Genomic DNA, 18654 nt, shown 5'->3' on the forward strand with positions numbered 1-18654 from the left:
ACAGTATGTACCTCATACAGTATATGTATTGTCTAGCTCAATGATACTTTCATAAACATTTCCAATACAAATACAAATTTTCATAAATAACAATGTTTGGATCATTATGTTAAATTACTAGTCTCTAGTGTCCTGCTATTTTTCTGATAACTGGACAAGATACAGGGATAAACATTTCTATTGTGTAATAGGAATACTACTCTATAAAAATTCCCTAGATATTACACTGTATTTAGCAATACAAAAACTGTATAAAAAGTAGTAACAAGAATTTGTTTTAGATAGCAGCAGCAAACCTGCAAGAAGATTCTCTACAATGTAAGTGCAGCAAAAACATTTTCCTGCTTTATGATTTTATTCATCAATAATGATGGTTTATAAGGTTTATAGTTTTATATATATATATATATATATATATATATATATAAAAATATAAATATATATAAGCTATCTATAGCACTGGCATGTGTAATATCTGTCCTTGCTTTATTTTTTATCAGAAAATTCTTAAATCATACCTTTTTTTTGTTTTTTAATCTGATATATCACGGAAACATTGCTGTGAAGTAAAGCCTTCACTGGTCAGTGGTACAAATGTTCCCTGGAGCTATCTTAGCATAAGGCTTCATACTACTACTACTACTACTACTACTACTTCTACTGTAGTTTGTAATGCTAAAAGGCTTGCCAATGACCAGCTTTTAATCACTTCTGGGCAGTCTCTTTCTCCCCACCAGACCTGTGTAGTGAAGAATACTTACTTGCCTGCTGCCCACCACTTGGTTCTAACTTCCTCAGTTCACCATTCTACGGGGCCTGCTTTTCAATTTCCAGAATGAGCAGGGGTCACGTGTGCTGCTGCAGCCAATTAATGGGCACAAAGGAAACGTGTCCCCCAAGCAGCTTGTTACTAGGTCATATGCTGCTTTGGCAACACATCATCACTGCAAGTCGAGACAGGCGTTTGGTGGACCAAAGGAACCCGAATGACCAGGTCCCTAATTCCCTCTACAGGTCGGGCAGTGAGTAGAGGCTGTCCAAAAATTTTTGAAAGCTGGAAAACCCCTTTAATGCACATTAATCTAAGTTTTTTACTTTATAGCATCTGCTCTTTGTCGTGACCCAACAAGACATTCAATTCTGGTTAATGAGGTTGTCTGAGACAAAAAAAAAGGTTTTGCCCAACAGTTACAGTACAGGGGATAAGTCTCTTATTGGTGTGGGTTCGACCACTGGGGCCCTCGCTGATCACAAGAACGGGGTCCTGTACTCCTTGTTCAATTGACACAGGTATGTCCGCTGTTCCAGTCAACTCTATGGGACTGCCAAAGAGAAATAGCTTGGCTATCTCCGGCAGCCCCATACCCATTCCCTATTCTATCAAATGGGATAAACTGTCTGGGAGAACCCCTTCAAATAAATATATTGTAACCATATCTTTTTTAAATTGTATATTTTTACACATTTTTTCTTGAGACAAGAATATAAACATACTGTACAAAAGTAAAAAACTGAAAGTTAACAAACAGTAGCATACATAAGGGACTGCTAACACACAATGCTAACGATAGAAAATTAGAATAAAAAGCACTAAATGTTCACTATAACTGAGTACTTTTTCCTTTTGGAAGGAGGAAAACAGCTTTCGGTGTTTTGAACAAATCCTACATAGAGGACAAGCTACTACAGAGATAAACATAGACAATCAATATAGAAAGAATGACAAGAGATGTCGGGAGGGAAAAGGGATCAGTAGCTACATACAGCATGTGCCAGGACAAGAAGTTACAATAATAAGAACCCTACTTCTAACACAGGAATCAGGTCACACTGCATTAAAAGTGTCCCAAGGACCCAAATTGTGTGACACAAGTCCACAGTATAAATGGGGTTCTCCAGGCATTTGGTCTAATTAGGGCATGGTGCTAACCTGTGGAGGGAAGCTGTTTTACATAGGAATTAGCCTTCATCGCTCCCCCAATGCCACAGTCTCCACTGCAATGTTGCACCCTGCATTTTCTGTTCAGCTGCATTACAGTCAATCAAGACACATCCTGTCTGGACTCAGGTAGAACAGCCTGCAGCGTGGTACAGTAAAGCAGAGACGGCAGCATCAAGGCAGTGAGGAAGGGTCAGTCCTATGTAAAAGAGCTTCCCTCTATAGGTTAGCATCATGCCCTAATTAGTCCTAGGGAACCCCTTTAAGGGAGAATACTATCCATGGAGCAAATTTCTTCTATCTACCAAGGAGTTCCAGAGGTTTGCCCCCACAATTTAGCAACAAGGTTTTTTGCTGCTGTGCATACATATAGAAACAACCTGGTGGACCTCTTGACAAAAACGTATTGGTGGAACATTCAGCAAATAAACTAAAAGAGTAATCATATATTATTAATTTCCTAAAAGTCACATTAAAATTGGAAAAACTCTTCCAAAATTTAACTTTTATTGTACATTTTGAATTTATGTCTCAATTAAGAATAGTTGGTGCACAACTAAGGTGCCATAAGGACCAGTAACATTCCCCCCCCCCCCCTCTGTGTTCCAATGTTTGTATATTTTTTATCTTTTTCTTCAATATAGTAGAGTAAATAGAATGTAGTAGCATTGGTTGTTACAGTTTCTTTTCAATTTTAAAACATGGTATATGGGGAAAGAACCTTTTTTTTTAATCAAATTTGTTCACAACAACTTAAGTACTGCCGATTAGCATTGACAGCAGAATCTGAGGGGTTAAACAGTTAATTTGACATAGAGCATATAGCTTCTCTGAAAAAAACAACAGAATATGTGATAATCAAAGAGCAATTATGTTCTCTAATTGATATGGGGGAGATAAAATGAAGGCTTAAAGACATCCCTTTCCTTGGCATGACCTAATAGAAAAACCCATAGAAGACCAGGAAGAAGGTCTGTGAGCCTCCTCCACTTTGTGTACTACCTGCTCTTTGCTGTCCAGCTGCTCCTCTCCTTCTCCTCACAGGCTAAAGTGAGAGCTGCCAGTACAGCACAGACAATGTTTACTTCAACTTGCTCGAATTCAGGCTAGACAGCAAATAGAGCCATGTTTTTGGTGTTGTCCTAAACCAAGATGCATGGCTCCATCTTCGTTTTAGCCTGACAAAGAGCCTTCAGAAGCAATGCCCCTGCTGCAATCACACGCCCGAGTTGGGCTTGTTCACCACAGCATTGTCCTGTTCTGATTAAATTAATCTAGTTTGGGATAATCAGTGGAGGAAGTAAGTTACCTATGAACTGCATACTGCATGGAAGCATCTGGTCACATGCGAGATAGGGCAACATCTCCAGAAATTCTTGTATTGCATGTGATGGTCACACGATTGACCTTGTATGCAATAAGTAACCACTGAGCTTGTGTCCTGGTAATCCTTCAATTTTACTGTGTGGTGAAAGACCAAATGTGCACATATTGCCTAGTTTAGAATGACAGACAAATAGAAATGCTTTATTATGGATCGAACTTGAATGTTTTTTTTTTTAAATCAGTATTACGTAATAGGGATTGTTTTTATGTGAAAAGTCATGTGACTAATAATGTACCTCAAAGCAATGCATGCAAATAATTTCACTATTTATTTTTCAATTTTAAATACACAAATATATTTCATAAGTATATTGCTAACTAGAGATTTTTATCACACAGAATGACTACAACGAATCAAACCAGAGTGACAGAATTCATTCTATTGGGTTTCGGAAACCTTCACAGCTTCACTATTGTATTCTTCATTCTTTTCTTGATCATCTTTCTTTTTACAGTTATAGGAAACCTTCTTATTATCATCTTAGTTTCCACCAATGTCCAGCTCCAGTCCCCCATGTATTACTTCCTTTGCCACCTCTCCTTTTCTGATCTTATAATTTCCATGAACATTGTTCCCAACATGCTCGGATCCATTTTGTATGGGGGGAAAAAGATGACTTTTATTGACTGCATCACCCAATTTTACTTCTTCAGTGGCACAACCATTACCGAATGTTTTCTTCTTTCAATAATGTCCTATGATCGTTACTTGGCCATCTGCAACCCCTTACGATACTCTAGTATCATGGACTTTAAGAGCCAGATCTATCTTTCACTATGGCCGTGGTTGCTGGGCCTTACTCTTAATCTTATAGGTGTCTTGCCTATATCAAACTATATTTTTTGTGATAAAAATATCATTGACCATTTGTATTGTGGAATTTTTCCTCTTCAGAAGCTTTCTTGCTCAGACACGTCTATTATAGAACTGGAAATATTTCTGTTTTCTATGCCATTATTTATCCTCCCTTGTGGTTTTATCATCGTGACCTATGTGTATATCTTCTTCACAATAGTTAAGATCCCAACTACAACCAGCAAACAAAAAGCATTTTCTACATGCAGTTCTCATCTTATTGTTGTAGGCACATTTTACGGGACACTCATAGTTAAACATATGATCCCATCCATAGGACGTGCTTTACTTATTCATAAGATTGTTTCCTTATTACACACGGTATTTACCCCTTTGTTTAACCCTATAGTATATAGTCTTAGAAACCAGGACATAGTGATGGCATTAAAAAAGTTGCTCCATAAAAACTTTTGTTTAGCTTTATGAAATGTATAGTTCAAATCCAGATTTATCAAATCCAACAACGTTAAGGTGTAACCATTTATATTTACAAGGATGCCACCTATAAGTGATCATTATTTCGTAGTTGGGTCATGAGCGTAGCTGGTGCGGGGGATCGGGGGTCTGGCATCACATGTGACTGGGAGCCGAAAGTAGATAGTTTCCGATGGCAAAACTCAACTCTGCCTTGGCCTTGGTGTTCAGATACTGAGATGATGAAGCAAACTGAATATTTAATCTGTACATGAAAAAGGCTAACTACAACTCTGGATTAGGCTAAGTATTGTCTTGCCTCTGCTAATTTATTTTACCTTGTTTTTCTTTTTCCCTTAACCAACATTTCCACAAATAAACATTTAATTACCAATAATAAAAATATTCAATTGTCTGCAGCTTTATAGATAGGAGGGATCATGATCACCTTGGAAAGCAAGATTACTAAGACACTAATAGTTCACTAATAGCACTATTACAGTTATCTTTTGTGTCATCTCTGATTAAAAGCAACGGGGTGACTGCTATTATAAAACAACTTTTAATGATAAGATAGTTAAAATGAACCTGTCATGGTCCCTCCCATGACAGAGGTAAGAAGATCTGAGGGACAGGCTGCACGGGAGGTTATCTGACAGTCTCTCTGTTCTCACTTATTGCAGTGTTGTTGTTGATAATTACCACACCTTTTGTCTCAGGTGCAGCTTGTGGTCATTACTGCTCCTCTATTTAGTCTGGACTCACACTTCATACCATGCGGTTGATATTCTCTGCCTGGAGTTTGGAAGAGATGGTGTGGTCCTCATCTGAGTTCCTGCTCATCCATTTTCTATTGAAGATAAGTGTTCTTCTCTTTGTATTTTGATGTTCCCATTTGCTCGTTGTTTACTAGGCCTCAGAGAGACGCTGGTTCGTTCGTCTGGGAAGGAACCAATAGTCTCAGACCCTGTCACTACTCCTAGGGCTATTCAGGGTTACTATGGCTTAGGTTTCCGATGTATGAATATTCATACTGACAGAAGTCAGGGCTAGGTTTAGGGTTTTCATACGTGGTTACTGTTTGTCTTTCCCTAGCCTTAAGGCCTTTTTCCTGGTCATTTTCCTTCTGTTGTCATTTTGGTTTTCCTCCCCTTACACCGTGACAGAACCAGAATCAGAACTTAATATAGTTAACCTCATAGATGTACTCAACCCCTTTGACAACCAGGGGTATGAGTGGCTTATACAGAGTACACGTCAGTATCCAACCAGCGGAAATGAAAAAAAGAACTAATTCTTCCTACCGCATCCAGTGTGAAGGTAGGGTGTCCATCAACCAGAAGTTGTGCAGGCTTAAATAGGTGCAGGGAACGGATAAAAATCGGACCCTACAATCACCCTACGGATAACTGCTGCAATGGCCCTAAAAAGCCTAAGCACAGAGCATCCACCGTGAAACTGTGACCCCTTCTGGAATCTGATCCTGGCACTAGATAGCCCTAGAAAAGCCCTATCACCTACTCCCTACATGATATGCTTCACAGTCCGCTCAGGCAAAACCATATACTACCTATAGATGAACAAAGGGCTCCAGTAATGCCGCATATGGCAGCTAAGCTGGATAGCAAAACAAGCGCCACATAAATCCTGCATGTGGCAGCAGGAACATACCCTCCAAGCGCTGTTTAAATAAATAAGGGACCAGCTGCAGGCACGCTCAAAGGCACGTCTTCATAGGGGTTGAGTACATCCATGAGGTTAACTATTTTAAATTATTCTGATTTAGGTTCATTTTAACTATCTTATCATTAAAAGTAAAGTTTCATTAAAGCAGTCACCCCTTTGCTTTGTTGCTGGTGAAGTACCTCCATAGTGGTTCTAGGTTGGATTTTGTGTCATCCCTGATTCCTCATAGAATGTACGCTCTTGTGAGCAGGGCTCTCAATCCCGTAATACCAATGGTCCATGCCTGCTTCCCTCCCAAGCTGCTGAAATGTTTTGGGTATGGCTGCTCAATGCTGTAGACCTCTTCTGCCCTCTTTGCTTCCTGCCTGCTGTCTTTTGCTCCCATAGGAGTGCACACACACTCTCCCCAGCTTTTAACCGGGCAGTGTGCACAGCTTAATCAGTTCTCAGCCAAAGATGGCCTTCTCTGAGTTATGGAAGGCACCTTCCCCTAAGGTCCTAGCTTGTTTAGCCCTGCAAGGTGCACTATACTATTGTCCTGACTTCCCATGTCCGACCTCTGCTTGTTGACTGGGTTGACACTGCACTGCCTGACTTGCCTTATGCCTTCCATATGGGCCTGTACCTCCTGTCCTAATCTACTGCCCTGACAAACTGCCTGCTAAGATTGAACAAACTCTGCCTGCCCTGACCTCGGCCTATCCACTGACCTTGGTCTCATCTGTCCCTTTTGTGCTATGCACTGGTGTCTCTTGACCCACCTGAGTCAGCTGTCACTGAACAGAGACTACTCCAAAAGGTAGCAACCTGGTGATTGCCCTGCAGCGGAGTCGAGATCCTTGCACAGGGATTAATGAGTGAAGACAAGGAGGCCCCCTTAGGCAATGCTCTCAGAAGTAGCCCTAAGTAAAATCCTCTTCCTATAGGAAACTTGACTGTTGGTCAATATTTCAAACATGCAGACTTGAGTTTTCTTTTTACCTCGTTGTACCATTTTACCTCAATATATGAGTGACCAATAGAAGTCATACTCACAAGTGGCTGGTACAAAACTTTTTGTTTATTTTATTTCTTTAAAGGGGTTATCCAACCCTTATAATTCCCCCCCCCCCAAATGTGCCAACGCACAGCATACAGGTAATACTTACCCCGCTCCCCAGCACGTCGCTCCTGAAAGAAATAAAAGAAACAAAAGATTTTGTACCAGCAACTTTTCACAAGTTGACTTCTATTGCTCACTCTTATACAATATTGGTACAATGAGGTAAAAAGAACATACAAGTCTGCATGTATGCAAACTTATAATTAAAAAATAATTCTATGCAAACTTATAATAAAAAAATAATTATGAGTAATTATAACTGTGGTCAAAAAGAAAGTGTATACAAAAAAAACGCATTTAAAACACATCACAAATGCAATGCGTTTTTTGAGCCGGCACAACAATACCTAAAAAAGAAGAAGAAAATTGAGATTTCTGGAAAAGTATAAATAAATATATACAAGATTGATTTGGAAAACTAAATTTTTTAAGATGTCAAAAAAGAGAGGAAAGTAAGAAATCCAGTTCGTGTTTTTATGAAGACTGAACAGATGGCTATATAAGTGGGCAGGGTGTCCAAGTGCATGTAGCCACTGAAGAAGGAGTTGGTCAAAACTCTGAAATGCGTCTTTTTTTAGGGTGGTGGGAGGATAGAATTGTGTTCACTGAAGTACACAGTCAGTACACTAAACATATCACATATTGGGGTCGTTATTTAGACGACGTCATAATACTGTGGGAAGGTGCACAAGAAGAATTTCATGAATTTATTAAAATTCTCAATAATAATACAATTGGTTTAAAATTCACGGGTGAAATTAATAAAAACAAACTCAATTTCCTGGATGTAGCCCTAAGCCTTTCAGAGAATGGAAATATAGAAACAGAAATCTATAGAAAGCCCACGTCGAGCAACAGTCTCCTCCACTGGTCCAGCTACCAGCCAATACCTCTGAAAAGAGGAATCCCAGTAGGCCAGTATTATAGAGCGAGAAGGAATTGCTCAACAGAGGAGGGTTTTGAACAAGAAAGCAAAATCCTATACCAGAAATTTTTAGAACGTGGGTACCCTAAAAAAGTTCTACACAAAGCGTATCGGAAGGCAAAAGACAAGGATAGAAATGATCTATTAAAGAATCAAAAAGAAAAAACAAGCAGTGACAAAATTGTGCGCTGCATAGGCACATTTGATATTAAACATCAAGAGGTCAACAATATCCTAAAAAAATATTGGAACATTTTAAGATTGGATGAAGACATAAAAAGTGTTATCACAAAATATCCCTCAATCACATACAGAAGAGGAACCAATCTTAGAGAACAATTAGTACATAGCCATTTTCAGAGGAATTCCCAACAAATTGAAAAAACTACATGGCTAACCACAAAAGGGTCTTACCCATGTGGAGATTGCCAATTCTGCAGCAAAATGCTTGTATGTAAAGAGTTTAAAAATCCGGTGGATCGTAAGAAGTATAAAATTACCCAATACATAAATTGTAAAACAGCGATACAATGCAGCTGCCCCAAAATTTATGTAGGGAAAACTGTACAAGAACTCCGGAGAAGATAATCAAAACACCTGAGTGATATCAATTTAAAAACAGACACCACGCTCTCTAGACACATACAAGCAGAACATGATGGAAAAATGGACAGTTTGAAAATATGGGGGATAACCAAAATCAAATCAGGCCCGAGACAGGGGGATATAGATAAAAAATTACAGCAGGAAGAAACCCGCTGGATATATAGACTTAGAAGTCTCTCACCCCTAGGCCTAAATGAAGGGTTCACTTATGCATCCTTTTTGTAAAAATTACTACAATAAAAACTAATAGGGAAAAAGGCAAAATTCAAATGAAACAAAAGAAATCAGACCTCCTTGAATTAAATAACTGAGAGAGTGGCATAAAAGAGTCTATACAACGTATCACCTACTGGTAGGTTCACCGCTGCTGACAGGTCTGCAGAATAAATGAGAAATAATAATCAATAATAATCAAAACCAATACTTTGATAAAATAGAAATAATAATGGGTACATTACCTTTTAAAAGATCTAGATAATGCTGATTGAACCTGTAGAAAAACAGGAGAAAGAATTAATAAAATCTAATGAAATATATCTGTATAGAAAATAATGTAAACAACAACTATACAGTTAAAAATACCTAAATGAAATACATAAATGAAATTAAGATAGACGATTTTAGCAAGTGCTAAATAAATATCAATAGAAAGTAGGTATTACACATGATATTCTCAATAAAAGAATCAAAAGGAGGTAGAGAATCACCTAAGTATTGAGAGAAGTGCCAAAAGAAAGAAAAGCAGGAAAAGGGAATAGGCAAAAACATCTAAGTATAGAGACATGCGCAGAGAAATAAGAAGCCCAGTAAAATTTCTAAGTATAGAGACATGCGCAGTACCCTCTCCAGCTGGCCCTATACATCTCAACAATACCAAAGGATTGGCGAATAATTCAATGTAGGCAGACCAGTTAGCAGATCGGAGCCGCAAAAGCTCTAAGTATGGAGACATGCGCGGGAACTGAGCGGGATCGCGCGAGTACTGACGTCAGAGCTGGGCGATACTAACAGCCTATCAAAGATCATGATAGAAGCAACAGGAATGGGCTCAGTAAGAAGCATGACTATTGCTTGAAAAGTATCGCGTCATACCAGTGGGAGGTTTTAAATACACCCGGCAACGCCACTCTCCCCACAGACTGCCCGATCCCCTGAGGACGCCATATCTATGGCGAAACATGTCGGGGGGCAGCGTTTAAGATTTTAGATCACAGTGGGCCTATTATGAGGTTGCTAGCTACAGAATAGCAAGTTCACAGTTCAGCAAGTGACTGCGTCGCCAGTAGAAGGCAGCACAGCGAGGGACTGTGCTGTAATCAGAACGCCACTGAATGAACCTAGGTGACAGGATAGGCAGCAGGCAGCTACTGCAGCACTTGTATTATCACCAACGTTACAATACAGTGCCAATAGGCACCAATACTGAACAGCCTGCTGACATTGTTGTAAACAACTGTTGCAAAATAGTGGACAATGATATCCATTTCAGCACACAAAGAGGCAAACAGCCAGCTGGAAAAAGCTACAGTTGACATTGCCAAACGGCCGTCAGTAGAATAATATATCTAGTGTAGCACTGCCAAGGCCCACTGGTGAGAGTTTTAAATTTATAATTTAAGTAGGCTAGTTTCAGTTTTCACCATTTATTAAACCTAATAAAATAAAAGTAAATTTTTACCAAAAAAAGATTACAAAATAAATAAGCGCACGTCAAGAGTAGGCAACCAGTAGTCTAACGACTAAATGTAAAATACAATAATAAGTGCCTCTACGTGTGCTGGGTATACATTAATGTAATATTGGTGTTTATAGACACACCTGCAAGCCCTGAGACACATTTGCTAAAATCCATGGAAAGGAAATATGAAAAATATCTCTTTATTATTGAGTAATGTGAGTGGGACGCCAGGTACCGACTTCGGGGACTCTGGAGAACCCCGCCAGGGAGTAGAGGTAACATTAGCCGAATCAGCTATAGGAAGGAGGAAACAGAGACGAGTGTACTGATCGCCACGTGGGACGCCACGGTTGGCGGGTGTTATCGACTGGCAGCTAATATCTAACATTAATCACTGAGAGACAGTACTTTTACTAACATGGCTCAGTGATGCAAAATGCAGACATAACTAAATAATGGACACAATATAATATAAGAGATAGCGCTCATGCACACGACCGTATGGCTTTTTCAGTGTTTTGCGGGCCATTATTAATGGATCAGTTTTTTGTTTCAGTAGTGTTTAAGGTTACGTTCCATTTTTCCATTCCGTTTTTCCATATGGCATATACTGTATACAGTAATTACATCGAAAAAAATTGGGCTGGGCATAACATTTCCAATAGATGGTTCAGCAAAAGCAGAACGGATACGGAAGACATACGGAGTACATTCCGTATGTGTTCCTTTTTTTGCGGACCCATTGACTTGAATGGAGACACAGAACTTGATTTGCGGGCAATAATAGGACATGTTCTATCTGTGAACAGAATGGAAATACAGAAACGGAATGCACACGGAGACACTTAAGTTTTTTTTTGCTGACCCATTGAAATGAATTGTTCAGTATAAGTAATGCATACTGAACAAAAAAAAACAGGCAGTATACTGAACGCTAAATGTACGTTTGTGTGCATGAGCCCATACTCAAATGTATCACTTGTGTATTTAATTTGGTTAACTAACCAACAGACTTACAAGTACTACTAATAGTGAACTTTTCCTAAAGGAGACATTATCTCTAAAAGGAGACAGAATTCTCGTGGGTTTAACAACGTGTCATTACTTTTAGGCCTTATGCACATGACCGTTGTGTGCATCCGTGGCCGTTGTGCCGTTTTCCGTTTTTTTTCGCGGACCCATTGACTTTCAATGGGTCCGTGGAAAAATCAGAAAATGCACCGTTTTGCAGCCGAGACCGTGATCCGTGTATCCTGTCCATCAAAAAAATATGACCTGCCCTATTTTTTTGACGGACAACGGTTCACGGACCCATTCAAGTCAATGGGTCCGTGAGAGAACACGGATGCACACAAGATTGGCATCTGTGTCCGTGATCCGTGGCCGTAGGTTACTTTCATACAGACGGATCCAAAGATCCGTCTGCATAAAAGCTTTTTCAGATCTAAGTTTTCACTTCGTTAAAACTCATATCTGACAGTATATTCTAACACAGAGGCGTTCCCATGGTGATGGGGACGCTTCTAGTTAGAATACACTACAAACTGTGTACAAGACTGCCCCCTGCTGCCTGGCAGCACCCGATCTCTTACAGGGGGCCGTGATCAGCACAATTAACCCCTTCAGGTGCGGCACCTGAAGGGGTTAATTGTACTATCATATCCCCCTGTAAGAGATTAGGGCTGTCAGGCAGCAGGGGGCAGACTCCCCCTCCCCAGTTTGAATATCATTGGTGGCCAGTGCGGCCCCCCCCTCCCTCCCTCTATTGTAATAATTTGTTGGTGGCACAGTGTGCGCCGCCCCCCCCCTTCCTCCCTCTATTGTAATAATTTGTTGGTGGCACAGTGTGCGCCCCCCCCACCCCCCTTCCTCCCTCTATTGTAATAATTCGTTGGTGGCACAGTGTGCGCCCCCCCCCGGCCCCCTGTTCCTCCCTCTATTGTAATAATTCGTTGGTGGCACAGTGTGCGCCCCCCATCGGCCCCCCTCCCTCTATAGCATTAACAACATTGGTGGCCAGTGTGCGGCCTCCCATCTCCCCCCCCCCCCCGATCATTGGTGGCAGCGGAGTTCCGATCGGAGTCCCAGTTTAATCGCTGGGGCTCCGATCGGTAACCATGGCAACCAGGACGCTACTGCAGTCCTGGTTGCCATGGTTACTTAGCAATAGTACAATAGTAGAAGATTCATACTTACCTGCTGGCTGCTGCGATGTTCGTGTCCGGCCGGGAGCTCCACCTAATGGTAAGTGACAGGTCTGTGCGGCGCATTGCTAAATGAACTGTCACTTACCAGTAGGAGGAGCTCCCGGCTGGACACAGACATCGCAGCTCCCAGGTAAGTATGAATCTTTTACTATTGTACTATTGCTAAGTAACCATGGCAACCAGGGCTGCAGTAGCGTCCTGGTTGCCATGGTTACCGATCGGAGCCCCAGCGATTAAACTGGGACTCCGATCGGGGGGCGCACACTGTGCCACCAACGAATTATTACAATAGAGGGAGGAAGGGGGGGCCGGGGGGCGCACACTGTGCCACCAACGAATTATTACAATAGAGGGAGGAAGGGGGGGGCGATGGGGGGCGCACACTGTGCCACCAACAAATTATTACAATAGAGGGAGGCCGCACACTGTGCCACCAACCTATTATTACAATAGAGGGGGGGGGGGCGCACTGGCCACCAATGATATTCAAACTGGGGAGGGGGGGGATGTCTGCCCCCTGCTGCCTGGCAGCCCTGATCTCTTACAGGGGGATATGATAGTACAATTAACCCCTTCAGGTGCGGCACCTGAGGGGTTAATTGTGCTGATCACGGCCCCCTGTAAGAGATCGGCTGTTGCCAGGCAGCAGGGGGCAGTCATGTATACAGTTTGTAGTATATTCTAACTAGAAGCGTCCCCATCACCGGGGGGAACGCCTCTGTGTTAGAATATACTGTCAGAAATGAGTTTTCACGATCTAACTCATATCCGACAGTATATTCTAACATAGAGGCGTTGGGGACCATGGGGACGCTTCAAGTTAAAATATACCATCGGATTGGAGAAAACTCAGATCCGATGGTATAAAAGGGACTCCAGACTTTACAATGAAAGTCAATGGGGACGGATCCGTTTGAAATGGCACCATATTGTGTCAACGTCAAACGGATCCGTCCCCATTGACTTGCATTGTAATTCAGGACGGATCCGTTTGGCTCCACACGGCCAGGCGGACACCAAAATGACTTTTTTTTCATGTCCGTGGATCCTCCAAAAATCAAGGAAAACCCACGGACGAAAAAAAAGTCACGGATCACGGACCAACGGAACCCCGTTTTGCGGACAGTGAAAAAATACTATTGTGTGCATGAGGCCTTAACTGAATATCAGCATATGAAAATGTGTTATTATTTATAACCCAATACCATTATATACAATTATGGTACTTACTGTGGCAATCTTCTGTAGCTGTGTGGATGATAGTTATCAATAACATCGACTATAGACAACTAATATATAATGCCACCAGCAGAGCTACCATACATACAGCTCCCAGTATAATATAGCCACCGTATGTTATACACTTATTATTATAATTTTTTATTTTGCTTATGATTTTATTTTCAACTATGTTCTAGAACAGATTTTTATTTATTGCAAATGCAGATGTGAATATTTATCTATTGTGAATGTGGATGTACAATATTAAATACTTATTTAAGAGAAAATTTTCTCTGGATGGTTTCAGGTGCAAAGTGCCTGTCCTAAATATATATTATATACCTCTTGCTTTGACGGGGTGAGTCAAATTGACTAGAGCACCATATCCATAGCAGCAAGAGGGTGAGCCCCTATACTCCTTTTATTTTATGTTTGAAAGACTGTCAGTGCTGGGTTTTAAGCAGAGCTCCCAGGATGGACTTGCATTTGCTACAGGTGGCATTATGCCATTCAATTCCATACCCAGTCTTCAGAGTTGCCCTGGAGCAACGATGCCCTGGAGGTACTGAGAGCTTGGTGTGTCTCCGAGCACTGGATGCATGTCACTGAAGAATACCTGTGACATAAGTGAGGGAAATATGTAGGGTTGAGCGAACCCGAACTGTAAAGTTCGGGTTTGTACCGAACTTTAGGATTTTTGGACCCCAGACCCAAACCTGAACTTTTCAGTAAAAGTTCAGGTTCGAGTTCGGTGTTCAGCTATTTAATGGCGCTTTTTGAAAGGCTGCAGAGCAGCCAATCGACAAGCGTTTAACTCTTGTGCCCTTAGAAGCCATCACAGCCATGCCTACTAATGGCATGGCTGTGATTGGCCAGTGCAGCATGTGACCCAGCCTCTATATAAGCTTGAGTCACGTAGCGCTGCACGTCACTCTGCTCTTACTAGTGTAGGGATAGGATGCTGCTGCTGTGAAGGAGAGAACAGGAAAGAATCTGTTATCAGAAGTGCTTGTTAACTCTGCGATCTACAGCAATTTTGTTTTGTGGGTGCAGTGCACCATTTTTTTACCCTGCCCTGAGCTCAGTGACACATAAAAAGAACTTTTATCCGTCTGTTAGTTAGGTAGGCGTCGGTGGCCATTTTGTGCAAGTTCAGTGCACTAGCACAGCGTATGTGCATTTGTGACAGTCAAATACAAGGTTTAAATACTGCAGTTATAATCAGGGTTTAAAAAAAACAATTTTTTTTTGCAAGATAATACATTTTGGGTCCTTTGCTGAATTTGTGACAGTCAAATACAAGCTGTAGATAATGCAGTTATATTCTGGGTTTAAAAAACACCCATTTTGTGCAAGACCCTACATCTGGAGCCTTTGCTGCATTTCTGACATTCCAATACAAGCGTTAGATACTGCTGTTATATTCTGGTATTAAAAAAACACCCATTTTGTCAAGATAATACATTTGCGACCTTTGTTGCATTTGTGACAGTCAAATACAAACTTAAAATACTGCAGTTATATTCTGGGTTTAAAAAAACACCCATTTTATGGGGCCTTTGCTGCATTTGTCACAGTCAAATACAAGCGTTAGATACGGCTGTTATAATCTGGTATTTTGGGCAAGACCCTACATCTGGGGCCTTTGCTGCATTTGTCACAGTCAAATACAAGCGTTAGATACTGCTGTTATATTCTGGTATTAAGAAAACACCCATTTTGAGCAAGACCCTACATCTGGGGCTTTTGCTGCATTTGCCACAGTCAAATACAACCAGTCAATATTGCAGTTACATTTTTGGTTGACAAATTAAAAAAAATTGTGACCGTGAAGTAATTGTATAAAATTTGCCTGTCACACTGTTGTGTGACCTCAAGAAATGTTTCCTCTTTATGACACCGGCACTGCCTTACTGCCTTACTCTCAGTGAACTTAATTGTTGACTCATTGTCGACTGACATAAACCATCTGTTAGTTTGGTGGGTGAACACAATGAATGAGGGGAGCGTCAAATAAGGGACGTGGCCCCGGTCGTGGTGCTGCTGGTGGAGCTCCTGTTGCAGGGGGAGGACGTGATCGATCTGTGCCAGCTACACGCCCAAGTGAAACATCTTCCTCAGGTGAGAGTAGGCCAGGGGCGTAGCGGTGGGGGGGGGGGGCCGGAGGGGCCGTTGCCCCGGGCGCCAAATTGCAGGGGGCGCCAGGCATCCGAAATTTCAATGAGGGCTACGGGAGCCTATGGCTCCCGTCCCCTCCGTTATGCCCCATAGGCTTCAGGCCTAGTGGCCTGAAGCCTATAAGGCAGTAGAGCGATGCAGGACTCGGTCACGATAACCTCACTGTGACCTCCTGCGTCGGGTCTCGCGAGATGACGCGATGACGCGGCGCAGGAAGGCACAGTGAGGCGTTCGTGACCGCCTGCGGCGGGAACAAGCGGGGATGGAGATAGGTAAGTATTTTTTTTTTATGTTACCTTAAGGCTAATTGCAGAGGCTCTGGCGGCAGTATGGGGGGTGGGAGAGGAGAGGAGAGGACTGGAGCAGAAAGGCTATATTCAATGGCATTGGCACAGCAATAAGAGGGGCGATTATATTAGCAAAGAGGGGGCCAGTACATTAATAACAAAGAGGGGGACATTATATTAGCAAAGAGGGGGGCCAGTACATTAATAACAAAGAGGGGGACATTACATTAGCAAAGAGGGCGCCAGTACATTAATAACAAAGAGGGGGACATTATATTAGCAAAGAGGGGGCCAGTACATTATTAATAAAAAGGGGGCCATTATATTAATAATAAAGAGGGGGCCATTACATTATTATTATTAATGTAATGACCCCCTCTTCATTATTAATGTAATGACCCCCTCTTTATTATTAATATAATGGCCCCCTCTTTATTATTAATATAATGGCCCCCTCTTTATTATTAATGTAATGGCCCCTCTTTATTATTAATGTAATGCCCCCTCTTTATTATTAATGTAATGGCCCCTCTTTATTATTAATGTAATGGCCCCCTCTTTATTATTAATGTATTGGCCCCTCTTTATTATTAATGTAATGGCCCCTCTTTATTATTAATGTAATGCCCCCTCTTTATTATTAATGTAATGGCCCCTCTTTATTATTAATGTAATGGCCCCCTCTTTATTATTAATGTATTGGCCCCTCTTTATTATTAATGTAATGGCCCCCTCTTTATTATTAATGTAATGGCCCCCTCTTTATTATTAATGTAATGCCCCCTCTTTATTATTAATGTAATGGCCCCTCTTTATTATTAATGTATTGGCCCCCTCTTTATTATTAATGTAATGGCCCCCTCTTTATTATTAATGTAATGCCCCCTCTTTATTATTAATGTAATGGCCCCTCTTTATTATTAATGTATTGGCCCCCTCTTTATTATTAATGTATTAGCCCCCTCTTTATTATTAATGTAATGACCCCCTCTTTATTATTAATGTAATGGCCCCCTCTTTATTATTAATGTAATGGCCCCCTCTTTATTATTAATGTAATGGCCCCTCTTTATTATTAATGTAATGGCCCCCTCTTTATTATTAATGTAATGGCCCCTCTTTATTATTAATGTAATGGCCCCCTCTTTATTATTAATGTAATGGCCCCCTCTTTATTATTAATGTAATGGCCCCTCTTTATTATTAATGTAATGGCCCCCTCTTTATTATTAATGTAATGGCCCCTCTTTATTATTAATGTAATGGCCCCCTCTTCATTATTAATATAATGACCCCATCTTTGTTATGAATGTAATGACCCCCTCTTTGTTATTAATGTAATGGCCCCTCTTTATTATTAATGTAATGACCCCCTCTTTGCTAATATAATGGCCCCCTCTTTGTTATTAAAGAGGGGGCCAGTACATTAATAATAAAGAGGGGGCCATTATAATATACAGGGGGAATGAAAGCTATCTGTCTGGCTCTAGCTCAGTATTGGGGGGCAGCAGGATGACAGTGTTGAAGGAAGGAGAGCATGATAGTAAAGTGAGGAACCTAAAAAAATTTCGGTGAAACTCTGCAGAGACGAGAAGCGGCTGAAAGAAGTTATCATGGCGGTCTTATCTCTGAATGAAGACGTCGAGGAGAGTCTACATCACAGGAGACGTCACTGGATGTAACAGGTATGGTGCGGTATTCTACTGTAATAATAATGTCCATCCACATATCTGTTTCATGGTAGGGTTGGGGGAGAAGATTGAGAATTTGGCCCATACTGCCGCATTCTGGCCCCAGACTTCAGGTCACACTGTACGTGTTCAGAATTCTGGGGCCTCACACCCATCTACTACATTATCTGTACTCAGAGAGTTATCTCTGTGTTATCTGAGGTGTAACATAGGACTGCTAGTGATCTACTACAGTATCTGTTAAAAGTGGTGTGCCTGGGGTAGGCGCGGGGGAAGGGGGCGCAATTTTTGGCTTGCCCCGGGTGCTGGCAACCCACGCTACGCCACTGGAGTAGGCGACAGAACCTTCAGCGTTATTTGGTAGAGCCGAATGCGGCTCTACGAATGGTGAGGCCAGAACAAGTACAAGCGATAGTAGATTGGGTGGCTGACAGTGTCTCCAGTTCCTTCACATTGTCTCCCACCCAGTCTCCTGCTG

The 18654-nt window shown here is 41.4% G+C and overlaps 1 protein-coding gene across 1 annotated transcript; it reads left to right on the forward strand.

Moving 5' to 3' along the window:
* The first annotated feature begins 3665 nt into the window (after nucleotides 1–3665).
* Nucleotides 3666–4607, forward strand: LOC122941994 (olfactory receptor 11L1-like). The gene has a single exon (XM_044299490.1). It carries the CDS (start codon nucleotides 3666–3668, stop codon nucleotides 4605–4607), a length of 942 nt encoding a protein of 313 aa, XP_044155425.1.
* Nucleotides 4608–18654: the final 14047 nt, after the last annotated feature.

Source organism: Bufo gargarizans, chromosome 6 (assembly GCF_014858855.1).
Source record: "Bufo gargarizans isolate SCDJY-AF-19 chromosome 6, ASM1485885v1, whole genome shotgun sequence".
NCBI classification, from domain to species: domain Eukaryota; kingdom Metazoa; phylum Chordata; class Amphibia; order Anura; family Bufonidae; genus Bufo; species Bufo gargarizans.

What these genes read in the sequence shown, in the direction of transcription:
- LOC122941994 (XM_044299490.1), top strand. Translation starts at nt 3,666, where the DNA reads ATGACTACAACGAATCAAACCAGAGTGACAGAATTCATTCTATTGGGT.